Source organism: Zeugodacus cucurbitae, chromosome 3 (assembly GCF_028554725.1).
Source record: "Zeugodacus cucurbitae isolate PBARC_wt_2022May chromosome 3, idZeuCucr1.2, whole genome shotgun sequence".
Classification (NCBI taxonomy): Eukaryota; Metazoa; Arthropoda; class Insecta; order Diptera; family Tephritidae; genus Zeugodacus; species Zeugodacus cucurbitae.
This window is the reverse complement of record NC_071668.1, coordinates 22,916,951-22,941,283: the sequence shown is the minus strand read 5'-3', so window position 1 is coordinate 22,941,283 and position 24,333 is coordinate 22,916,951. Positions and strand designations below refer to the sequence as shown.

Here is a 24,333-nt window from a genome sequence, read left to right as displayed (position 1 = left end):
CAAATCGATAATTACTCGTTAGAGTTCCGGACGCTCAACTCCCATTTTATGTCAATAGAAACAAGAATTTCTTTGAAAGTGAAATAATAATAGCGACTGGAGCTAAAAATTGAACAAATAAATTCGGTACTTTCCCTAGTCCCCATACTCGTATACCTTATTTTATTAGGACTTCAAGTTAACTTTATACCATCTATGTACATATATATATATATATGTATTGATATTTTATTGGCAAGGTATCATAGAAGTAGTGTAGTTTGGTGTTCTCAACCCCGATATGTCCATTATAATGATTTCCGCGCAATTCGATTCAAAATGTCACAAAAATAACGAATATTGAAAATACTACCCCACCTTCGAGTCTTTCACTTTCCTAGAGTATTAAATACTCGTTTGCACCTGAGCTTAGTCCTTCCTCATTGGTTATTGTTAATTAATTTTATTCAAAACAATTTGTACATACATATATGTATATATATATTGGAAGCTATGTATACATATAGGTATTTGATAATATTGATCGAAACATAATTCACTAACGTCAATTGAATTTATACTGCATATAAAATAGACAAAATTATGAATGTAAGGCTATAGCATAGAAAAGCAATACGATCGACGGCTGTGGCCAATAAAATCCACTCAAATTGTATGAACCGATTTGAGGCGGCTGAGGTGGATGCATGCATTGCGGCGCCATCGCTTACACTATCAGGATTCTCGTATTGATGTTCCACCAATTCCTTAGTGCCGTTATTCATAGTCACGTGCGGTTCGGCCTCCAATGTAAAGTTTTCTAATAGAAGAACTTTGCTGAGCGGTCCATTAAGTATGTTTTTGATAAATGCAGGTAAGTGACGTTTGTGCTTCGCCGTGGAGAGATACAGCACGCACACAGCAATTATCGTTGAGATGCTGAGCAGCAACAAGCTACAGCTGTAGAAGAGCACTGAAAGTAAGGAAGAGAGAATATTATTATAACTGGAGTTCAAAATTTATATAAATTGTCAAAACCAACTGATTTGTTTTCGAAAATAATTCTAAAGATATACTATAAATTCTCGCTAATAAAACCTTACTTATAAATCTCATATAGTCTTTATTTCTTTAAACATATATAGTTTGTTTCTAGATCAGACCCAATTTACAATTGAACCTCGGATCACGGATATTATAGCTCATTGATTTGACTAAATCGAGTTCATTCTATTTGATTTGAATCTGGGAGTTGTCGACTCCGCAAAATAATATCGTAAAATTTTACAACAACACAAAACAATAAATATATGCATGTTAATACCAACCTACAAGTGGCGTATTATCGGCCAAGATCGGCAATAATTGCGCAAAATACATGAGAAATGCGGAAATGAGCACAATCACCACACCGTTCAGTAAGATTTTTTCACCCATTTGCGGTGGCAGCCAAAACGAGGAAAGCGCCAGCAAAATAATGCACGTAGCTGGCGTAAAGATAACCGCTGTGTACATTGACGAACGCCGCTTTAGATTAAATGTAAACTCAATGTAATTGTAGTAATCCTGTTTTCGGTATGCCGTGTCGGCATCGACGATTTCCCACTCAGTCGATTGTACTAGTTCATTGTAATCTAAGCTCTCTTTCAATTCCAGATAACGTGCATCGATGTAGGTCAGCGCCAAGGAACCGACCTTCACTTTACACACTTGCGTATCGTATGGCCAATTGCGGAAATTCAAACTACAGTATGCTGTATAGACGGCTGGTGGTACCCACAAGAAGCTGCCATCGTCGGCCAATAGTATTTGAGTATCACCCAAGTAGTCACTCTTGTCGCCGGCGCTATTAAAAAGTGTTATATCTGGCTTCCATACTTCCTTCGGTTTCAAATGGATTTGTGTGATATTGTCGTAATCGCCAAGATTCCACGAACGGTTTTCGTCCATCCATTTCTGAAAAGATTTTTTAAAGATGAGTATTTAGTAGTGCAGTATTTAATTTTTTTTTAATATTATATCAGTTATTTTTACTTTATATAATTCGTGTTATTATTCACTTACAATCCTCAACCATGAGTGCAAAATCATTTTCCCATTTATCTCGTCAATATCAATGTAGTTGACCGACATGCCCAATGTGATATTGGTCGGTATACCATGATAGGTGGGATGTGCATTCTTGTCATAGTTGATGAATAACTGCAGATGCAATCGATCCAGTGTGGTTATGTTCCAGGATTTGGTACCATTGGCAATCACTTCTTGTGCTGTATTGAAAAATAAAATGTTTTGTAGTGAAATTTTGAAAAAGTGAGGTTAAGTTGGTGAGTTTTGAAAGGTATTGGTATTTGGTTTTTAATTTAGGGAGACATATTTAAGCAGCTTCTTTTTTCCTGTTACGAGGAAGGAAATATCTTGAGCTCGTCGCAAATTTGGTAAATCTACTAATTTCTATATTAAATAAAGGATAAGCCCTATAAGATGACCATTAGCAAGACAACGCTTCAAGTATTAAGTTGGAGGAGATATCGTTAGTGAGGCCTCAAATTCTCTTAAAATCCGCGTCAAGCGCTGGCATCCTGAACGATAACTATTCAGGGACTACTGTAGTTGTCATACCAGACTAACCTAAGACTAACTTAATGTATGAAATGTAATGACTGAAGAAACGAAGTAGTCCGGATAGGATAGGACTTCTCCCTTGATTCTGATTCTACGTTTCAGACATATTTTCCTCCTCCTACAGAAAGGTTTGTATAATAACTCACTAGATGTCTTACGATTTAAGCCGGGTTAAAAGAATTTACAATAAATACATTCAAATCAAATTTCAAACTACTCTTATTATTTTAAAATTTAAACAAAATATAATTTATTGGTAATATTTTCAGCAATTTTACGAAAATTAGCATATGTCGACCAGAACTGATTTTACTGGGGACCAGTATTTATCAACATTGTGTCCAACAGTCGATAGATTTAGCGCATGTATTTCCCCATAAATATATTGCTTGATGGTTTAAATCTATAGAATTTTAAGGTTCGAATTTCGTGTTTTTGCGGTTTTTAAAGTTAAACTTCTTTTACCTAAATTTTTTTATAGAATCTATAGATTTTTTTCACAGTATTATAAAGAAAATGGTAGAGGCCTAAAATTCAAATTTTTTCCTATTGGGTGCTTGGAGCATACAAATATAATTATTTAAACAATTTTCGAATTTCGTGAAATTTTTTTCTTCGTCGATTTCATTCGGTCCAAATGACGCTTTACGATTAACGACGAAATATGTGAGCTAATTACATAACGATTTTTATAGCGAAAATTCAATTCCACACTGTTTCGGAACCTTTCGTCGGGAGTTAAAATCTTCGAAATAACGAATGACAAAGCGAATAATAAATGTTTGGTTTAAATATATGGAATATACATACATATACATGTATTTTCACCAATTATTCTATAAATTTTGAATTTCAATATAATAAATACAATAAGTTCTCATTACAGATGCCTATACTACTATGTACTATCCAAAATATAGACTAAATGAAGAATTCGCAATATTGATAAAGACTAAAATTAAAACAGAATGAATTTAAAATGACCACAAATCATTTAATCTTCCACCACATATTCGTCACACTTAAATTTAAATCACTGTTAATATGTATAACGCTCATATATGAAGTATGTAAGTATGGAGGCGGAGGGTGTGTGTTTTCTGTAGATATCGGAATTCTTACAGTTGACAGATTGCAACAGAAATAAGCAAATTCCAAGCACTAATGACCGATACATAGTCAACGGCCGATAAGCACAATGCAACCTCTTGCCGGAAGTAAGTATTTTTTTTATCAAAAATTCACTTTGTGTTTTCAATTAATACCACGCAAATGGGTGTTCTATATGTTGTCGTATCGAGTTGTGCACGCGCCCGAGTTCCTCACTTAACTGAATTGAGCTGAGATTCAATAGTGCATTCAGAGCCATTTCCTTAAGATTGTGTGGGAGTGTGTGTAACGGCGTATAAGAAATACAGATGTATGTATATCTTTGTATGCAAGCCCTGTAAGATTGGTCAGAGGAATATATATTTACGCAATTTCATAAAATTAAATTGTGTTTTAACAACGAAAATTTTATATTTTATTTTTACTGACGCTGATGGTTGATAATGATACTGAAAACGAAATTAAAGATTTGCAAAAATTTTGGACAGTTGGAACATAAAACCCTTAGAACTGTAGGAATAATTAAAACATTTCGGGTATAACATACAGTGGAACTTCTCTAACTCGAATCACCACAATCCACAAAAAAGACTTCGAGTTAGAGAGACTTCGAGTTATAGAATTTTCATTAAAACATACAAATTTTCAAAAAGCTGTAAACTATAGATTTATACACAGTTCTATTTATTTACTTCGCATACATTTTTATGTATATACGTTACGTTTGGTTGCAGTTTGCTATTGTTTGGCTCTTGAGGTCTGTATCTGTTGTCTTTGTTATACGATTTACGTAATCCATAAGTATAGTATCATATTTTTTTAGCTTCCATTCGATATAGAGAAACTCTTTTAAAATACTGCCTCGATAGTAAAATTTTAAATTTTTTATTATTATCTGGTCGAAAAGTTCAATTTATGCAATGAATTTTGTTTGAAATTTTACTTCCATTTCAAGTGTTCGAGTTATGGAGAACTTCGAGTTATATAAATTCTTGTTATGGAAGTTCCACTGTAATTACAAATTATTTGAACAATTTGTTTTATATCTTCGCATAATTTAAAACTTGCTTGCACAGTTATGAAGAGAAGATTTTAACCAATCGGCTACTTCGATAGTGAGACGACTTCTTTTGACGCCATCATTCAGATCTGAATTCAGACATTTCCACTAAATTCACATAAAATATGGGCAACTATATGGAAAAGTCCTTGATAACGGAGTTACATTTAAACATACTCTATTCTGGTAAACTTTCCTGCAGGGTATGTACGCGTGTTTGCGATCCTCTTGTATATTTATAATTAAAGTATTAAAGACATGTGCCTGTATTATGCCTCTTTATTTGTATAAATTCAATTATTAATATTAAGGGTGTAAGAAAGAATTTTTCCAATGAAATGAAATTTTATTTTTAGACACATTTCAAGCATTCCAGTCTTATGAGTTATGTAAATAATAATATTAATATTTTATTTTGCGGTCACAATTCTTTTCTCAGATCTATTTTAAAATATGAGTGGAAATTTAAATGAAATGCTTTGTTGTACTGATATCACGTTTTTACACGTTGTAATTTATTTGAAAGAAAGTAAGAAAGGTCTAAGTTCTAAACCAGAGAAGGGACAAAATTTTAATATATTGGGTGTAGGAAGTATATTAAATATATGAGAATAGATCAAGGTATATACAAGCAAAAGATTACCATGAGATTCCTCCGTTTAAAACGATCTTGTACTAGTCTCTTGATTTGACTCCAACTTTTTTGAACCTCAGATTCTTCTCCAGGTTAGAGCACTTCGCACTTTTCTTCGGCTACCTTGTGGATCCCAGTCCTAAGGGTTCCGGATGATTTTATCTGTATAAGGGGGAAGGTACCAGGTCATAATATCAACAGTAAATTATTTCATTAAGCATATAATAAATATAATTGTCCCCTTATATTCGGTATATGGGGCCTTGAAAAATTTAAAGTTTTATTCCGATAACTTCTTTAGTACTTGACTCCAATTCACTAATGCCTTTTAAGTACTTTTTACTACATTTATTGCATGCAATCCACAGTGCTTTATGGTCAAATTTAATAGTTTCGAGGTTTCTGTTAGGCAGTTACGGCACTAGTAGTTGTCTATATAGTTATATTCTTTATGAGGTTGGTATATTCCGGTATTATCCGACTTTATCCATTTTTACGTCTATCAGCCTCCGAGAACTTGAGCCTGAAGCTCAATTGGTGAAATAGGTAGCTTTATTTTTGTAAGACAGAAATGTACACCACAAATTTTGTATATAATATTAGTAGAAACATAACAAAATCTTTATATTTCTTTAATTTTAGCGAACATATCTAAATCCACATTTAAATATATTTCGAACTAAGTTTGAATGTAAGCAATTCTAATGAATATTTTTATTAATATTCGTAGTATTATTACAAAAAACTACAAAAAAACTTAGCTAACAATATTACACACACAGACACATACTCACTTAAAGCTATTAAGAGACTATAGAGACTTGTGTCTGGAACGGCCGTTATAAATTTAGCATCAATTTATCTTTACTTGAGTAAATTAAATCACAAACAAATTATCCGACGCTTTAAGCGTGCAACCAAGAGATGAGCACAAGACCGACTGCTGATCTGGATGATCAGTTGATTGTGAAGTGCAGACGAGTGAGTGACTTTCGACATTGAGGCGTCTAAGCGCGATACAATGAATTGTCTAAGATTTACATCGTGGTCTGCGTTAAACTTCTTTTTCTTATTTCTATTTTCGGTTGTAATCATAACCGAATCAAAATGTTAGTAAATTAGTGAAAAATAGTATTTATAAATTCAGTTAGTTGCATTTGTTAATGAATATAAAATATTTATTTTCATTTTTGTCAGTTTATTCTGCATCGGTGGCACGTCAGTCGCTCATCACTGATTTATTCGTTAATTACAATGCAGGCATTAAGCCCACAATGGAAGGCAAACGCATTGATGTGCATACCAACTTAGTGTTGCAGCATTTCGATTTTCGCGAATCGGATGGTTCATTCCATTTTGTGGGACTTCTGAATGTGGTAAGAGTTTAATAAAAATAGTATGCAGATAAACAAATACGATATGATGTGTTCAAAAAATAACGGGAATTGTAAAAATTAAAATTTCACACGTTTTGAGAGTTTAATCGTTAAATTTTTTTTTATTAAATTTGTATTATGCGCCTGAAATACGAGACCATTGTCAGCTGTATTCATTGCTTACTTTGTCTGTAGCAGCCTCTAAGGTTAGACAAGTTTTTATGAGCTTTGCGATTTCGTCTGTTCGTCTGTTAAAGGCTCACATTTCGTTGCTTCTTCGTGAATTCTCGGTCGAAAATAATAATAAAGATTCTCCAGCCTCCATAAAATGTCAGACATGACTCTGTATAACTTTTTACTATTTCCAAAATAAAGAGGACCTTAAAGCGCCGTCATTTTACAGGCATACGAGAATTCGTTGAAAGAGCCAAAGCTGCCGAAAAAATCAAGTTTGAAAAGTGTTGCGACGATTTGAAGAAGCGCTGACATAAATGCGTAATAGCGAATGGGTACTATTTTAAAGGCGACAATATGAATGTTGACTAAAGAATAAGTTTTTTTTCAAAAATGGAAATTACCGTTATTTTTTTTACACACCTCGTAATTTTGTTTTTAATTATATTCTTTATACTTCAAAAAAAAGTGTGCATAAATTATTAAAATATTTTTCATATTTCCAGTACTGGCAAGATCCCAAATTAGGTTGGAATCCCAACGACTACAATAATCTAACTCGCATACCAGTACGTCAAAAACTGATTTGGGTGCCTGACTTGGAGGTTTGTTTGTACAGAAAATTTAAATTATTTCATATTATATCATTATTATTATTATTGCAAAAACACATGTATTATCATAAAGAACACTAACACCATACCACTTGTTTGTGGCAATCACCATCATAACTAAGAAACCGAATTTAGAAAAATATTTCTCTTATCAAATGGATGCTAATTTTCATGGTCGCGTTGCGGTCCATATTAATATATATGTACACATTTTATTTCTAATTTTGTTCGTATTTGCGCAAAATTATTAGGTTTACAACAATGCGCCCGATAAGTTTCTACGAATGCACCATCACGGCGTCGTCATATTAGAACACACTGGCATGGTACTGTGGAGCGATAACGTTGAAGTGAATGTTTTTTGCACCATGCACATGAGTAATTGGCCGCATGATAAACACGAGTGTAAACTAAGTCTCGGCTCGTGGACTTATCATGGTTTCGAATTAGACTTTATGAACTATACGAATCCAAATGGCACCATGAGTTTTGAGGAGTTGGATATGGCGAGTATGGAATATAAAGTAATAGATTTTGGTGTGGCACGTGTAGCGACTACCTACACTTGTTGTGCCGAACCATATATAACGATGGAGTATAATCTCACTTTTGAGCGACGTTCTGGATTTGTCACTGTATTTCGTGCGTTGGGTTCAACCGTTATAATACTGTCAATGCTTACACTGTGTATTGAGACTGGGCATCGTTCGAAAATATGTCTTAATGGTTTAAATTTGATTATAATAACATTCGTTTTGCTATATTTTGCGCAAAATGTGGGCAAATTTGCACGTATTACACCATACATTGGTGAGTTAGTGTGGTGTGGAATTTAGTTCATTAAATATTATCAATAATTTTGTTTATTTGCAGCGAAATTCTTCAGTTGCAGCTTCGTATTGGTTACACTACAACAATTACTTACCGTATTTGCAATATTCGCCACACATGCTTCCTATCGCGGCAAACTGCATCCTGCTATCTCTAACTTGCTGCGTAACACATTCGTCTCTTATCTTACACCAAAGCAAAAAATACGTCTCGCTCATCCGGAAACTGGCGACGTGAATGCACAATTTGAAGATGTGACTCTTCAGGAATTTAGTAATCTGATATCAGCCGATGAGACACCCTATGAATGGATGCAATTAGCAAGCTTTTTGGAGAGTTTTACAATAATAATATTTAGTATTATATATATAATTTTAGCTAGCGTATGTTTTGTTTAACCACATTCACTTTTGGCATTATATAACTATAAATCTAAACTAGATATTTAATTATAAGTAGAGGACAAACTGATTCGGGTACATTTTTTCACTTCCGGTTATAAGAAACATGTGAATTCAATAAAATAATTTCCGTAAAAAAAGCACTTACATCTCTGTTAGTGATCTACCCGACTCTCTATTTGGATTTTGTTTCTTGATTTTGATCAGCAAATGGATTATTCTGTTTTTTTTTTTCGTTTTCACCGCGCTTCGAATTTAGATATTTAATATATACCTTGATCCCGTGAACGCCGTCTGAATGGATACCACTTCTCCCTAGATGTTGATAAAATAACCTTTTTTCCAAGAGCCGCTTGTAAATTGATGGAATTGAATGAAGAATGACAGTAGAAAAGATTACGCTAGATATGTACAGTTACCGTTTTTGGGTTTTCGTTTCCGCCATTACCGTGGCGTCACACAATTGAGGAATGCGTGAGCAAAACAATCGTACAAATAAAAACCGTGGAAATTCTTATTCTGAGTGAAATTTATTTTGATTTTTAAATTTATAACAATATACTATGTATATTGTCAATTATCATTCTTTAACGTGTGACGTTATCTTGTCTCCTATCATTTTTGTTCAGAATCTACCAATTACATCAAAAATCCCTCAAGAAAATAATAAAAAATTAGAGTTGGCAATGCTGTATAGAATTTATATATGTACATCAGCTGGTTCATATTGCTGTTATATGTGCAAACTTGTAATGAGAATTTAGGATTTTTGAGTGAATTTAAAGCAAAGAAAATATGAGTCTACAAACGGAGGAAAAACTTTCAACATTTAATCCAAAAAATCCACATGATTTGGGTATACTCCTATCGGTAACATTTTTGTGTAATTAATCTTCCAATTCGCATTTTTATAGGCGATCCTAATGACACATCTTTGAGGAAAGTGGAAAAGGAAGTGCTTATCCCAAGGATTATGCGTGATCGTGCGAAACAAATACACTGCAGTAAGGAAGTACAGGATTTTGAAACATGCTGTAAGGCCAACAGCATATTAATGGTTGTAACATGTCGAAATGAAAATTCCGCACTAAAGTCATGCTTAACAAAGTGGTATAATAATGAAGAGTTCAAGCAAGAGTGCACGAAAATTTATCTGGAAGAGCGTTCAGAATACCGGCGTACTGGCATTCCAAAAAAACATCGTGTGCAAAAGATGTAATTGTTATTGTTCAATATAATTCATTTCGTTATCTTTTGACTTTGTACAAATGAAGTGCTGTTAAATCGTCGTACTATTGTTTCGGAAATTTTTAGAGCAGTAATATCAGAAATAATATTATAAGTTAAAACATCTGGTTTCGTTACTTCTAGCAGCAGCACATCTTTATCTGAAGTTTCGGCAATGCGCTGAAGTCCTTTAAGATCTTTGATTGATATAGCTTTTGTATTGGATTTAGGTTGCACAAATATTATGAAGCTTGCATGATTGTAGCGCGGTCCTCTTTTATAAATTACTGCAAAAAAATAAAAATTAGGTCAGGATAAATATAAATGATACAGATATATACTTACAAAAATTGCCACCAAATTTAATACCACTTTTAATAATCCAACCTTTTGACTTTAGATATAGATAACAACCGAGGCATTCTAAAAAATTCGGATTTACGTTCTTCGCAGCTTCGAAAAATTCATTATATTGCAATTTCTTAGATTGGATATCCTGAATACATAAAATACCGTGAAAATAAGCCAGGAAGGCAGACTCTTCCAATTCCAGTGATAGGCTCTCGGTATCATCGACGATTCCCTTTGTCAATAATTTTGGCGCTCCTCTTGATTTACTGCCTTTTCCATAAAATCCATTTTCATTTACTTTTTTAATATCTTCCGCGCCATAAATTTCAACCGAAATACCGGTGAATACTCCAATTACAGTTGAGCCATCAGGGAAAGGTGGTTGCAGTAAGTTTTTGCCGGAACCTTTCTTTCGTTTAATTATTGGTGTAAATAACATTATTTATGTTAACAAATATTTGAGTTAAACGAAATGAAATGTTTTGACCAAGATGCATATTCTATTTCATCATTCTATTTCTTTATTATTTATTTGTTTATGCACGATTTTTTTAGTTTGAAAATGGGTTAGTAATCAGCTGTTTGTCAAAAATTAATAGTAAACCAGAGAACGTATAATATTTAACGTTCTCTGAGTAAACAAAAATTCATTTGAGAGATTTACAAGTACAGGGTGTTTTAGTAAAAATAAAAAATCATTGTGAATAACTTGAAATGTTTGCTAATATATTTTATATTTATTGATTTATAATAAATTATTTACAGTGCAAAATCATAATAAAATGCCGATTCAATTATTTACGGAGCGTATAAATAAAAAAGTCCCCAATATAAAAACGCACCACTTTATTATACGGTTAAATATTGAGAAATGTTTGAGTACTTCAAAACACAAGTCAGCTGTCAATGTTCAATCATACTACTAATTGGCTACAACCCTGTTTTCTGGGTCTTGTGACTTTTGTCAGCTGAATTGGTTCATCGCAATAGCGAAAAGTGCGAATTAAGTGAAATTTTGGGCAAAAATATCGTGAAAATCCATTTAATATTACAATCCAAGTGCTCAAATTAATTTCTTTAAGTTAGCGAAAAATGTCGGACGTCAAGGAATTAATCAATTTGCCCGATGAAAACATCGGTAAGTTTCCAAGATGACAAAAACTATAGCCACAAGATCAATGTATGCAATTGTCCCAATTGTGCCACATTTTAATTAAACTATTTTACAGACATGATTGCTGCCACTTCGGTGTTGCAGCAACAAGCAGCTGACATACGTACCAAGACCATTAATTGGGCATCGTATATGCAGTCGCAAATGATTTCGCAAGAAGATTACAATGCAATCAGTGCACTAGACACTGCCAAGGCGGCCTATCTGCAAAAGAACTCCACTCAGGCAGTGAAGACCTTGCTAAATTTGCTCGCTCATGTTTCAAAAGATCAGACAATACAGTATATACTTGTGCTGATCGATGATTTGTTGCAAGAAGAACGTTCACGTGTTGATTTCTTCCATGACTATGCTAAGCAACATAAAGAATGTGTCTGGGGACCTTTCCTTAACTTATTGAATCGTCAAGATGGTTTCATTGTCAACATGTCATCACGTATCCTAGCTAAACTGGCTTGTTGGGGTCGCGAACTTATGCCCAAATCAGATCTTAACTTCTATTTGCAGTTTTTGAAGGATCAGCTGACCGTGAACGTAAGTAATTTGTGTATGTGCGCGCATATATTTGTATCATAGTTATGGGCACTAAGCCTCTTCATGTAGTTATGTAGCTTTAAGTATTGTAAAATTTTATTCAATACATTAATTTATTTAGTTACTTCATTTATAATCATTGGTCGCGGCATGCATGTTTTTATGTTAAATTTTTTGCATGCAAAGTGAAATATTATTAGGTAGATTTTTTGCAAGTAAATTTACCCTTGTTATGTTGTTGTATATATAAATATCGGATTGCTTTTAGAGCTAGAGAACTAAACATCATTTATTGGATGCAAAAAAAGTTTTTTAGGAAAATATAGAAAAAACGATGTCTACCGTGATCGCTATAATCTATAAATTGAAATGTTATACAAAATATATGTGTATTAATTGTTTAAATTGTGCGCGCATATTGACTGTGTTGATTGGAGAAATATTGGCATGTGATATACATAGATATACGCGCTAAATAACGAATGAATTGTGCAAACAACAAATAATTTACTGTTTTGCGGTGATTAATGTTGAATATTTTGGCGGCTGTTAATATAAATTAACTATTAATATAAATATAATAGTGAAAACTTAATATCTACGACATGGTATCTATCTTATCAGTTATGTTTACGATAAAAAAGTGAGGTTATGTTAAAATATTATTTATTTATTTTTTATTTTGTGAATCATATTTTATTTGGGCTTATTTGAGCATGCCTCAATAATAAAAATAAAATTAATTTAGCAAATAACTTGCTTAACTATTAACTGCAAGTTGTTGCTGCTGAGAGTTTGGAAGTAATATCGCAAAAATTAAAACAACTTACATACATACATATATTTTTCGTACACAATAAATTTACATACATAATAGGGAAATTATTAAATTAAAGTCGGGTTTGAAGTTTGTTGCCATGATTTTGCATAGAAATTTGAAATTGACTTGAGGTTCGGCTATAATTTTAGCAAATAAACACAAAAATACAAACAAATATAAAATATCAATAACATTACATAAACATTAAAAAAATCATATAAAACACATAAATACATATATGTAAGTATGTAGGTACACTGGTTCTACGCTAAATTAGCATGTTTTTTATTTTGTTTATTGGTTGTTAAAACACAAATGTGATATTTTTTATTTGGGAATGTGTATGTTTTTATTACTAACAATTTTTGTCGCGTGCTAAGTTAAGATTAAAAGAAAACCGAAATCGCCATTAAAAAGCATTTAAACATTATTGAGGCCATTCAAAAAACAAAAATAAAGCACTATCAAATCTTTGCACCACTAATATATAACGAGCCCAGCTTTGAGGCTTGGAAAATGTCACATCTATACCACTCCACACGTTCCACCAACCACAATATCGCCATGGAGGTCACTTCGTTGTTAATAACATTATGTTTTATTAATGTAAATTCAATTTCAATTTCTAATGAGAATTTTTTTCAAACTACAAACCTAAAAAAATGTGTGTACCAACAATTACACTGTTCACACCACATACGACCGTCATTGATACCCTCCGTACAACAAAAAACTGAGTGCACTAAACACATTGAAATAACCAAAACCAAAAATCAAACAATAAATTGGCACATGTACTCCACACGCCATACTCAACCTCAACACCACTTAGGCCAAGGCATATATAAACGAACAGGCCACACTAGCTAGACGGGTGCAGACGATTGTGGTGCATCATCATGGACATGGGCATGGTAAAGACCAGCAATCTTCTAAGAATAATAATCATTACAGTCCAAATGTGGCGCAACAACAACAATCACAGCAACAAATGACAGGCGAGCGATATCGTGAGATGACAGTCGAGCAGCAAAATGCTCTCGGTGATGGCAGGGTACCCATACCGGTAGCGTGAATTCTAAGTCTTTTTTAAATTTTCACCTGCAAAATAAAAATAAACCGCATTTATCTATTATAAATATTATTAGGCATTTAGTAATTGTGTTAATTGAGTGAACACTTGCATACTATACTTAACTAAGTGTTTGTGGCAAATAAATTTGCTAAAATTCAATATGCAGCCAGTTGTCGATTCACAGTTTACTGCCAATCTTTAAATGTTGTACTCAATAATAAGTGTATTTGCTCATATTTTGACTAAAGCCAATAGTGTCTAGCGTTAATACAGTGCAAAAAACAACAACAATTAACTTATGTATTTCTTTCTATGTAGTCAATGAATGTAGTTTAAAAATGTGGAATTTCGCCGCTTATTTTTGACTGTAAAAATAATTTTATGCTAACAATACTAATATCGTTGTGATATTCTGAGTAAAGGTTTGTTAGTCTTTATGCTATGTGACAAGTATGTTGATAACTATGTAGCGCTTAATTTAATTTTTCTAAAAATTAAGGTTTTTATGAGTATAGTTTACGTATCTATGTAGTTGAAATAATCCTGTGAGTTTGAGTTGAGATCTGTGGCACACGATGTCGATAATTTTTTATACTACTTATAATTTTGAGGTTAAAAATAATTAAAATATTTTTTTACGAGTATAATTTTCTAGAAAAACTTTACTTTCGAAATTGTTTAGAACAATTATTTAAAAAAAATGTATACGTATGAGTAAAAGTATTCGTATATACACAAAAGCTATAACTATGGGTGATATTTAATTTTCGAAAATATAATAAATTAATTATATTATATATTATATTTCCTCTAGGTATGTACATAAAGTAAATAACAAACAATCGAGCAGTTCAAGCAAACTCTGATTAATTGCAATACTATTTTCACTTAAGTACACATAATTACACACACAATTAAAGATAAATTACTTTTTGAATTTTTTAGAAATATGTTCACAAGATTTCTTAAAATTAGTATAATGTCAATATTTTTGTGATTTTTAAAATGAACGCCGAGGCTAAAAACAAGGGTATTTTTTAAATTTTTTTTTAAATATATACAATCATTATTTCATTTAATTAATTCAGCATATCATATTTAAACAGTATTTTGTGAAATTTTTATTCACCAATTCCAAAAACTCAGCTTTTGTGTCCAAAAAAAAAATCTTGCCGTGGACATCATAGCTCTTGATTGGTTTATTTAAAATCAATAGAACAAAAATATTCCGATAGTACTTGGATAAATCTAGTTAATTAACAAAGGAAAAAAAAATATTGAAATTTTACAAAAAGCGAATTTTTTGGTAAAATTTTTGACATATATTTATATTCAATAGTCGTAATCAGGGACCGTAACTCTGATGACTTTTATCAAAAAATAAGAGTTATTTTTGATTTTTATATTTTTTTAATCAATAATAAAAATCAATACAAAATTTTTATTTATTTATTTATGCCGTATGTATTACAATATGCTGCACTATTCCAATTTTTATATATGAATATATGTGATTTATCCATTATCAAACGTCCAATAAACTCTTACGTAGATATATTCACAGTAGCAATGCTTTAATTAAAACAGTATTCAGAAGAAGCAAATTTAGGCGTAGTGATAAAGAAGAAACTGACAATTAAACTATAGAAAATTATGAAAATATCATGTATAATGTATCAGCTATAAAACGTGAATAGAGCGAAATAAAAAAAAAATTCTAAAATTCTTAGCTTACGTAAAACTTAAAAAGTAATGGTTACTACTGCGAGAGGCTTATAAGTTTTGGCTGCCATTCAAGTCAGTGTTAAGAGGTTTTTTCAGAAACATATTATGTCACAAATTTTGAATTGATTTTTATTATTGATTTAAAAATATAAAAATCAAAAATAATTCTTATTTTTTGAACTAAAAACATTAAAATCAAAAATAATTCTTATTTTTTGAACTAAAAAAATAAAAATCAAAAATAACTTTTATTTTTGATCCAAAAACATTAAAACCAAAAATAATTTTTATTAAAATTCATACAATATTTCGCATATAGTTCACCTAAAAATCATGATGGTGTAATCAAAATTTTTCTACGATGTTCCTTTGTGTATGATTTTTTTTATTAAAAATTGTAAAATAACTCTTATTTCCGGTCCCTGGTCGTAATAAAATTTAGGAAAACCCTTAGTTTATTAACTAGATAATGTTATTCCAAAGATGTGTGCAAAATTTTAATAAAATCACTTCATAACTTTTTGAGATATTGTGTTCACCGACTTGAACAATTGAGTTTTGAGATAAATGCGTTTAAAGTTTTATATTCAAACTGCCATGGTCTGATGAGCGGAACTTCCAAAGGGTATATCTCTTAGAATTTTACGCGGATTGATTTGATATCTTTGGATAATATTGCACTATTTAAAAAACACATTTTTTTACATTTTGAAATTTTTTTTTTCAAATTTTGAAATTTTTAAACCCCCTTAACCTCTTGAGCTGTAGTAGTACTTTTATTTTACACTTGTTACTTTTAATCAAAAATTTAAACATTTTTTTCTCTATATAAAATCTAAAAAAAATACATGTATACATATGGTTTATGCAATAGCTGTGTGGTAAACGTAATTTTGTTTAGAATTTTATTATTTAGTAAAATATTTCGTAAAAAATGTTTTGCACATAAAAATCCACAAATTTGCACCTAGTTCTTCAGTTTCGATTCTTTAGCTTAGATTTTGTTACTAGTCTCTTTAGTCTTAGTCTTCTAAAATATGTTATATAGTAATATCAGTTTCAAGTAAAATTCTATAGAAACTCAGAATTTAACTAAACAAACTAATTAGTTTATTGCACTAATTATAATGCTTGTCACAAGTTGAAAAGTAATAATTTTCATTTATTTATTTTTTTTATACAACGAACCTCTTTACTTAGGCCAATGAGTACATACAATCAGTTGCACGCTGTCTCCAAATGATGCTGCGTATTGATGAGTACCGTTTCGCTTTCGTTTCGGTTGATGGCATTAGCACATTGATAAGCATACTGTCATCACGCGTTAATTTCCAGGTAATTTATTACTCATTTTAATAAAATCTTCTGAAAAAAATAGAAATTGATTGATTTCATTTCCATTTTAGGTGCAATACCAATTGGTGTTCTGTTTATGGGTGCTCACTTTCAACCCACTTTTGGCCACAAAAATGAACAAGTTCAGCGTCATACCGATTTTGGCTGATATTCTGAGTGATTGTGCCAAGGAAAAGGTGCGTGCATTGCATTAATTATTTTAAAAATTAAATTAATTATTTAAAATAATTTTTTAATTAAATTAAATTATTTATTTTAATTGAATTATTTATTTTTAGGTTACACGCATCATACTCGCCGTGTTCCGCAATTTGATTGAGAAGCCCACGGATCCACAAGTGGCCAAGGAGCATTGCATTGCTATGGTTCAGTGCAAGGTTCTGAAACAGTTGTCCATTTTGGAGCAACGTCGCTTCGATGATGAGGACATTTCGGCCGATGTGGAATTCCTCACCGAGAAGCTACAGAACTCTGTACAGGATTTGAGCTCCTTCGATGAGTATGCCACTGAATTGCGTAGCGCACGTCTCGAATGGTCGCCCGTACACAAATCCGCCAAATTTTGGCGTGAAAATGCACACCGTTTGAATGAGAAGAACTACGAACTTCTCCGTATTTTGGTGCATTTGTTGGAGACTTCAAAGGATCATATTATTTTGTCCGTAGCTTGCTTCGACATCGGCGAGTACGTGCGCCATTATCCCCGAGGCAAACAGTAAGCCAGAGATTGTGTAGAAATGTGTAGAATAATAATCATATTTCATTTTTATTACAGTGTTTTGGAGCAATTGGGTGGTAAACAAATTGTTATGCAATTGCTAGCTCACGACGATCCAAATGTGCGTTATGAGGCTCTCTTGGCGGTACAAAAATTGATGGTGCACAATTGGTAAGTTTATTAATAATTTATATATGTTTCAATGAAATTTTCATTCATCCGTCCATTCATTCATTATTTCCATTTAATTAATCCATCCATAAATTTTTAAAGAACTCACTTAAAGCACGCAATTGCAATCATTTGAACAATCAAAATATTTCAGCAATGAAAGTCAAGCACATTTTTTTCACATACGTCCTGTCAAATTATGTGTGTTCCATTACCAATGAATTTGTATTAAAATCAATATCATTCAATAAATCCGTTTCCATAGGGAATACCTGGGTAAACAATTGGAAAAGGAGAATGAGAATCAACCACAGAAAGGCGGTTCAGCGCCAATCAGCGGTAAAGCCTAAACAATTAAAATAATATGCGTTTGCTTGTCAAAAAAAAAAAAACGAAAAAACAAACAATCGTCTGGCAAAGACGATAAAGTAAATGTTAAATGTACTAAAATCCCTTATAAAACTTAATAAAACAAAAACGGAATGATTTCTTGTTATACAGACAAATATTAAATCTTACGAAATTAAACTATAAAAGCAACAGCGAAAATTTGCCACTGAAATGAAAGGAGTGCAAAATTGTATTATACATTTAGTTTTTTCATCATTCCATTTTATTTTGCCTACTATTTTTGACACGTTTTCCTTTTGTTTGTTTGTTATTGTTGAAATACTTTGGTCTAATATCTATATTGTTTAGTAGAAAGCTTGTCAAATTCGTGCGTACATAAACTATTCTAAATATTGTTTATATGTTGTTACCGAAGTATTGAATTAGTATTTTTTGTGATTTATGCAAATTTTACGAACGCTTTAATTGCTTCGTTGCTAATAACTGCTAATATACGAAGAAGATTCATGAAATATTTAAATAAATATATTATATAGTAAAATACAAATACAAATATCTATCTCACAATTTTTTCAAAATGCAACAAAGTAAGTACATAATAATTTTTAAAACATAACGGGTCTGACACAGCTAACAAAATTACATTTTAGTATTAAATTGTAGGGACGAACAAAGTTGAACAATTTTTATTAATTACACTTTACGGCAAAATCGATTTTTTTCTGGGTACTGGACCAAATAAAATATTTCATAAGTAAAAAAAGGATGTTTTCCCTTTTTCGAAGTTAGTCTCCAAAGTCGAAATATTCTACTTCGAATTTCGAAATTTAGCTTACTGAAAACGCCATTATTAATTATAGTATGTAAATTACCATAATCAACGTTTTCTCTTCTTATTCAAATGGTGTATAACATTTTTCGATTAATCTAGGAAGACAGTTGATATAATTGGTCGAAATTGGATCCTTCGAAAAAAAACTAAAACTTTTATATTTCAAAACTACTTATGTCTGTCTATCCGTCTGTCCGTCCGTCTGTGCAAGCTGTAACTTGTGTAAAAATTGAGATATGTTGATGAAACTTGATACCCGTGTTTTTTGGCACCATAAGAAGGTTACTTTCGGGGGCGAAATTGGACTATTGCCACGCCTACAAAATGGCAATAACTAACTGAAAACATATAAAGAGCTATAACTAAGCCATAAATTAAGCTATAGAATGAATTTTTTTTACAAAGAATCGCACTATGAAGGGGCATATTTGGATGTAATTTTTTTGGGGAAGTAGGCGTGGCCCCGCCCCCTACTATGTTTTTTGTACATATCTCGTAGATTACTAAAGCTATATCAATCCAACTCTCTACAGTCGTTTGTTTTAGGTACTATCTTATACAGTCAAAAATGTAAGAAATCGGATTATAACCACGCACACATACAAAGGCCACTTGGTCCGACCCCGTCGAAACATCATGTTTCCAGGGCCTTCCTTTAGATGACCTCGACGACAACTGGACTTATGCTTTCCGTTCCGGCAGGGATAGATAATCGCTACTACAACAACAACAAAGGCCACTTATGGGTCAAAAACTATATATCAGAAACTACTCCTCCAATTTCAATGTAATTCGGTTCGTAATATTTTCCCAATTCTATAGTTTAAAAATAGGCCAAATTGTTTCACAGCTACCCCTACATCCTATATACCAGAACTGTGTAGGCAATCAGTGCTTCTAACAAATGTTTTCCGAAAACATAAGTATGTCTCTCAGGTATTTTTAAGAAATTCGAAGGGAATATTTTTCATCTAATAATATGGCTTCGTGCCAAAAATGGGTGAAATCAGGTCATAACTTCTCCTAGCTCCTATATACCTAATATTAGGGTCAACATTTCAATGGACCATATATATGCCGAATATGTGGGTCAAATTGTGTGTTATATTAATAATATTAAATAAATAAATTGCGAGAGTATAAAATGTTCGGTTACATCCGAACTTAGTCCTTCCTTATTTGTTATAAACAATTATTTTATGACTAAACCCGAAGCTTTGTGTGTGTCAAGTAGGAATTATGTCATCGAAACCATATCTAATTTATCTTAGCGTTATATGTATTTATGTGGAAATTCAATTTGGTGCCCATGCTTCTTTGGGCACGTAGAGCTTACGATAGATAAGTCAAACAGGCGTCCTTTTCGATGGTGATGCAATTATTTAAGAACCAGTTGTTACATTAAGAAAATGAAAGTCTCAAAGTCTATGGAAGCTGACCGTATACTCCCAAATATTAGTGTAGGCTAAAACTTCTTGACTCAGCCATAAGAAATTAAAACACAAAATTCCATATTTTTTATTGGTCACTCAAATCACATCACTGCTTTCTTTCCACTTCACAAATATTTCTCAAATATTAAAAAAAAACAACAAACAAATTCCTTTATCCTTAATGTAAATAAAATATTTTTCGTTTTCGGTTTTTTATTGGTTTATTGTTATTGGTTTTTGTCGAGTTTGAATCATACTATTTTCTTCAGCATTTTGAAGTTAAGACACCAACTAAAAAATTGGTTATATTTCTTTTACACAATAAAATTAAATAATTAAATTGTCCTATGTAGAATAGTTAAATTTAAAACTAGTAAGTGTATCTTTGCTCTTAAACAGATGATGGTGCTCTCTCTTTGCTAGTGTGCTTGTTTAATACAAATTGTTTTCATATATGCCACACGTTTACAAAGCGTGAAATCATCAACGGTCAAACCCAAGTTGTTGTTATTTTTATACAGTTTCTATATACTTAATTATAAAGAGCTAGTACATTGATGAGGTGGTTTAATTTATGATATAGCATCTTTTACAACGTTTTTTGATGGTTTTTTGTGACTGTTGGTGTGTTTACTTGGTGGCCGATTTCAGGTAAGCAATCAGATCAGCACGCTCATTGGGCTTTTTCAGACCGGCGAAGATCATCTTTGTACCAGGGATGTACTTCTTGGGGTTTTCCAAGTATTCGAAAAGGGTATCCTCATTCCAGGTAATGCCTTTCGCCTTGTTGGCATCTGTGTAGGAGAAACCGGCAGCCTGACCAGTCTTACGACCGATGAGACCGTGCAAGTTTGGGCCGACCTTGTGCTTGCCACCAGCCTCAACAGTGTGGCATTGTGCACAGCGTTGGACAAAGAGTTTCTTGCCCTTTTCAACATCACCAGCTGGTACGCCCATGTTTGTAGTTTTTTAATGAATGTTAATAGGTACTCACTCTGTAAATAAATTATAAGAGAAATAAATTAGTATTAAGTATACAATTTTAATTTAAATTTTATTTTTAAATTTTATATTATACAAATTTGTATCTAGTGGTTGGTGTTAACATTCGTTTAAAGTCTGCAAAGTAGTGCTAGCACTAATCACAAAAAAAGAATCGATTGATAATACCTTCAGCAGCTAATAATTTCAAGGAAAAGACCTTATCAGTGCGTTATTATATAAACAAATTCTAGTGAATTTATTTACGAATATCACAATGGCTATTGTCCGATGAGTAACGATTTAGCGCACAGCAACAGCCTGCACTCTTTATACGTATACTCTCTGGGTACACGAAATTATCGAGAATTTTGTGCTTTGTACCCTGCTTGACCGCGATCATTTTAAAAGCTGACTCAATTCTACATAAACACCCCGACTGCAGCCAACGTCACTAAACTTGTTTTGTCTCGTGCTCATATTTCCGACCAAAGCAAGCAAGTTCTAGGTTCTCCATTAACATGCTAGCATTTGCTAATTGCTATTAAAAAATGTCAACAAGCATATTTCCGTATATAACTGTCTGATACCCTTGGTACATGCGTGTAAATATTTGCACTTGAAAAGCGTCAGTGTGTCATGAGTAGAAAACATTATGCAACCACCTTGCGTTCGTTAGAAAGAAGAAAAAAAAAAACAAATGTTGACCTCAACTGCTGATTACATAGTCTTTGTATAGCATGAAAACGTTATATAAGCAACATTTTTTTATATTTTAATTACTTGTAATTCTTCAATTAAAAATTTTTACAATTCCAAGAATATTTGCAAATCAAACAAATCGTTTCGTTTCTAGGAGCTGTAAATAAATTGCTTACACCTTCATTAAAAAATGTTTATATGCATACATATATATACATGTATAGATAACTAGGTATACTATCTAAAATATTTGCTCTTGAAGAAAGCAAATGTGTGAAATTTAGAACACGATCCACTTACAAAAAGTTAAGTAATATGAAAATGACCATGAAAAATTTCCATCATTCACGTGACATTTTCGTTATGTAAAAGCAGGCAGTTAATGAAAACTGGTTGCGAATTAAATTCTCTGCTAAAGAAGTAACTTGAGCCACGTGGTGAAAGATGCGCTCAATGCATATGCCAATGAAAGTGATGACTGTAAAATAGTATCGTTTCCTGCCTAAATCTTATACAACCATTTTTCTAATCTCATTGGTGACGTTTAGCAGCTACTTCCTTAAAAAATACATTTTAGAGTACCCAACACGAATCAATGCGCACTTTTTTATGTAACAAAGTTCAACCCCTAACCGTTTCTATGCTAGGAAACCCCTACGCATACACAGATACTTTTCTACCTGTATATGTATACAATTTTACGCACTTTGTCACTCGTAGATTTGCTTATGCAATCAATTTAATAACAGAATTTAACTTTTTCTTTCTTTTCTCCAGTTTTAAAAAAATTTAGAAAAAATACAGCAGCGTTAATAGCAACACACCCACATACAAATTTGTATAATGTATAGTTTATATATAATAGCAAAAAAAATCCAGAATAATAACTTTCATTAACACTAATCCACCCACTGTACTTACATTGAACACAAATACAACTCGACTAAATTTTAGCAGTCCATGTGAATTTGGTCGCGCCAATATCAGCTGTCTTACGGCACAAAGCAACGCTGCGCATTTGCGAACAACAAAGTGCAAGGCAACACTTTTTTCATTGCCCGATGGCTCTACATTCAATATGTATCTGAAACAGTGGCATGACAACTCTCGTTTTAGAAACAGCAGAGTTGCATTTATATTTTTAATGAGGGTTTGAAAAATCGGAATTCCCTGGAGGAACTAAACTAACCTAAATGTACATGCTCTCAAAAAATGCATTCAATTTGACAATAACTTTATTCCAATAATTTAATAACTACATTTGATAACCCTCTCTCTTTTCAGTTATTCCTCGATACTTGGGAACGCGCTTATCGAAATGACTACCGAGGCCCAACGCTAGTAGTAAAAACTAGGAATAATAAAAATGACTACATTCTGGTTCAGCTGTGGCTGTGGTCCTCATAACCAATAGCAGACCTCTTATGCTTACGGATTTATGATTTGTCAGGTGAAAACTTAAATATTAATATTTGTATACTTTTCTAATATTTTTATACTCTCGCAACAAAAGTTGCTAAGGATGATCAGGATGACGAGACGAGTTGAAATCCGGATGTCTGTCTGTCCGTCCGTCGGATAACTTGAGTAAAAATTGAGATATCTTAACAAAACGTGGAGCACGTATTCCTTGGCACCCTCAGGAGGTTGCTTTCAAAAATGGGCAAAATCGGAAAACTGCCACGCCCACAATATGCCGAAAACCGAAAACACATAAAGGGTTATAACTAAGCCATAAATAAAGTTATAAAAGTAAAATTTGGAATAAAGGATCGCACTAGTAAGGGGCATATTTGGAGGTAACTTTTTTGGGTAAGTGGGCGTGGCCCGCCCCCAAATCGGTTATTTACATCTCGGAATCTAATAACGCTTTATAAACCAAACTTTCTGCAGTCGGTTCTTTTAGCCACTTCTTAATACTGTCCAAAATGAAAGAAATCGGATAATAACCACACCCACCTCCCATACAAAGGTTAGGTTGAAAATTACTAAAAGTGCGTTAACTCACTAACCAAAAACGTCAGAAACACTAAATTTTACAGAAGAATAGCAGAAAGAAGCTCCGCTCAGATCCTTTTA

General features: G+C 32.4%; 6 protein-coding genes across 9 annotated transcripts; 3 read left to right on the top strand and 3 right to left on the bottom strand.

Moving 5' to 3' along the window:
- Positions 1–403: 403 nt before the first annotated feature.
- LOC105216655 (neuronal acetylcholine receptor subunit alpha-2) lies at positions 404–8,637 on the bottom strand. Of its 2 annotated transcripts, XM_054227115.1 has the most exons (5): positions 8,498–8,637; positions 5,418–5,570; positions 2,044–2,249; positions 1,308–1,935; positions 404–952 (listed from the first exon to the last, which is right to left on the bottom strand). In XM_054227115.1, the coding sequence occupies exons 3-5, from the start codon at positions 2,110–2,112 to the stop codon at positions 555–557; spliced, it is 1,095 nt and encodes a 364-aa protein (XP_054083090.1). In that variant the 5' UTR covers positions 2,113–2,249; positions 5,418–5,570; positions 8,498–8,637; the 3' UTR covers positions 404–554. The 2 variants fall into 2 exon arrangements, with proteins under 2 accessions (XP_054083090.1, XP_011189557.2); XM_011191255.3 differs by lacking the exons at positions 5,418–5,570; positions 8,498–8,637 and adding an exon at positions 3,727–3,956.
- On the top strand, positions 6,352–8,944 carry LOC105216654 (neuronal acetylcholine receptor subunit alpha-10). The gene is made up of 5 exons (XM_011191254.3): positions 6,352–6,517; positions 6,606–6,784; positions 7,465–7,563; positions 7,824–8,382; positions 8,446–8,944. The coding sequence occupies exons 1-5, from the start codon at positions 6,430–6,432 to the stop codon at positions 8,799–8,801; spliced, it is 1,281 nt and encodes a 426-aa protein (XP_011189556.2). The 5' UTR covers positions 6,352–6,429; the 3' UTR covers positions 8,802–8,944.
- A 552-nt stretch (positions 8,945–9,496) lies between these two features.
- On the top strand, positions 9,497–10,318 carry LOC105216652 (COX assembly mitochondrial protein homolog). The gene is made up of 2 exons (XM_011191252.3): positions 9,497–9,660; positions 9,719–10,318. Exons 1-2 carry the CDS (start codon positions 9,600–9,602, stop codon positions 10,021–10,023), a joined length of 366 nt encoding a protein of 121 aa, XP_011189554.1. The 5' UTR covers positions 9,497–9,599; the 3' UTR covers positions 10,024–10,318.
- On the bottom strand, positions 10,021–10,980 carry LOC105216653 (tRNA-splicing endonuclease subunit Sen2). Its single transcript, XM_011191253.3, has 2 exons — positions 10,377–10,980; positions 10,021–10,318 (listed from the first exon to the last, which is right to left on the bottom strand). The coding sequence occupies exons 1-2, from the start codon at positions 10,819–10,821 to the stop codon at positions 10,044–10,046; spliced, it is 720 nt and encodes a 239-aa protein (XP_011189555.2). The 5' UTR covers positions 10,822–10,980; the 3' UTR covers positions 10,021–10,043.
- A 341-nt stretch (positions 10,981–11,321) lies between these two features.
- Positions 11,322–18,359, top strand: LOC105216651 (V-type proton ATPase subunit H). Of its 3 annotated transcripts, none has more exons than XM_011191249.3 (8): positions 11,322–11,520; positions 11,612–12,090; positions 13,743–13,976; positions 16,911–17,045; positions 17,117–17,242; positions 17,345–17,781; positions 17,842–17,955; positions 18,221–18,359. In XM_011191249.3, the coding sequence occupies exons 1-8, from the start codon at positions 11,475–11,477 to the stop codon at positions 18,303–18,305; spliced, it is 1,656 nt and encodes a 551-aa protein (XP_011189551.1). In that variant the 5' UTR covers positions 11,322–11,474; the 3' UTR covers positions 18,306–18,359. The 3 variants fall into 3 exon arrangements, with proteins under 3 accessions (XP_011189551.1, XP_028898957.1, XP_011189552.1); XM_029043124.2 differs by having other exon boundaries at positions 18,058–18,259; XM_011191250.3 differs by lacking the exon at positions 13,743–13,976 and having other exon boundaries at positions 11,324–11,520.
- A 2,773-nt stretch (positions 18,360–21,132) lies between these two features.
- LOC105216650 (cytochrome c-2) lies at positions 21,133–23,329 on the bottom strand. Its single transcript, XM_011191248.3, has 2 exons — positions 23,176–23,329; positions 21,133–21,566 (listed from the first exon to the last, which is right to left on the bottom strand). Exon 2 carries the CDS (start codon positions 21,526–21,528, stop codon positions 21,202–21,204), a length of 327 nt encoding a protein of 108 aa, XP_011189550.1. The 5' UTR covers positions 21,529–21,566; positions 23,176–23,329; the 3' UTR covers positions 21,133–21,201.
- Positions 23,330–24,333: the final 1,004 nt, after the last annotated feature.

Coding starts and splice junctions, on each gene's coding strand:
- LOC105216650 (XM_011191248.3), bottom strand. CDS start 21,528: ATGGGCGTACCAGCTGGTGATGTTGAAAAGGGCAAGAAACTCTTTGTC.
- LOC105216654 (XM_011191254.3), top strand. CDS start 6,430: ATGAATTGTCTAAGATTTACATCGTGGTCTGCGTTAAACTTCTTTTTC. Junction 6,518..6,605: donor AATCATAACCGAATCAAAAT/GTTAGTAAATTA, acceptor CATTTTTGTCAG/TTTATTCTGCATCGGTGGCA. Junction 8,383..8,445: donor ACGTATTACACCATACATTG/GTGAGTTAGTGT, acceptor GTTTATTTGCAG/CGAAATTCTTCAGTTGCAGC.
- LOC105216651 (XM_011191249.3), top strand. CDS start 11,475: ATGTCGGACGTCAAGGAATTAATCAATTTGCCCGATGAAAACATCG. Junction 12,091..13,742: donor AGGATCAGCTGACCGTGAAC/GTAAGTAATTTG, acceptor AACACCACTTAG/GCCAAGGCATATATAAACGA. Junction 13,977..16,910: donor ATGGCAGGGTACCCATACCG/GTAGCGTGAATT, acceptor CTCTTTACTTAG/GCCAATGAGTACATACAATC.
- LOC105216655 (XM_011191255.3), bottom strand. CDS start 3,781: ATGTATCGGTCATTAGTGCTTGGAATTTGCTTATTTCTGTTGCAATCT. Junction 1,936..2,043: donor TGCACTCATGGTTGAGGATT/GTAAGTGAATAA, acceptor AAATCTTTTCAG/AAATGGATGGACGAAAACCG. Junction 953..1,307: donor CGATAATACGCCACTTGTAG/GTTGGTATTAAC, acceptor CCTTACTTTCAG/TGCTCTTCTACAGCTGTAGC.
- LOC105216652 (XM_011191252.3), top strand. CDS start 9,600: ATGAGTCTACAAACGGAGGAAAAACTTTCAACATTTAATCCAAAAAAT. Junction 9,661..9,718: donor AAAAAATCCACATGATTTGG/GTATACTCCTAT, acceptor GCATTTTTATAG/GCGATCCTAATGACACATCT.
- LOC105216653 (XM_011191253.3), bottom strand. CDS start 10,821: ATGTTATTTACACCAATAATTAAACGAAAGAAAGGTTCCGGCAAAAAC. Junction 10,319..10,376: donor TAAATTTGGTGGCAATTTTT/GTAAGTATATAT, acceptor ATTTTTTTGCAG/TAATTTATAAAAGAGGACCG.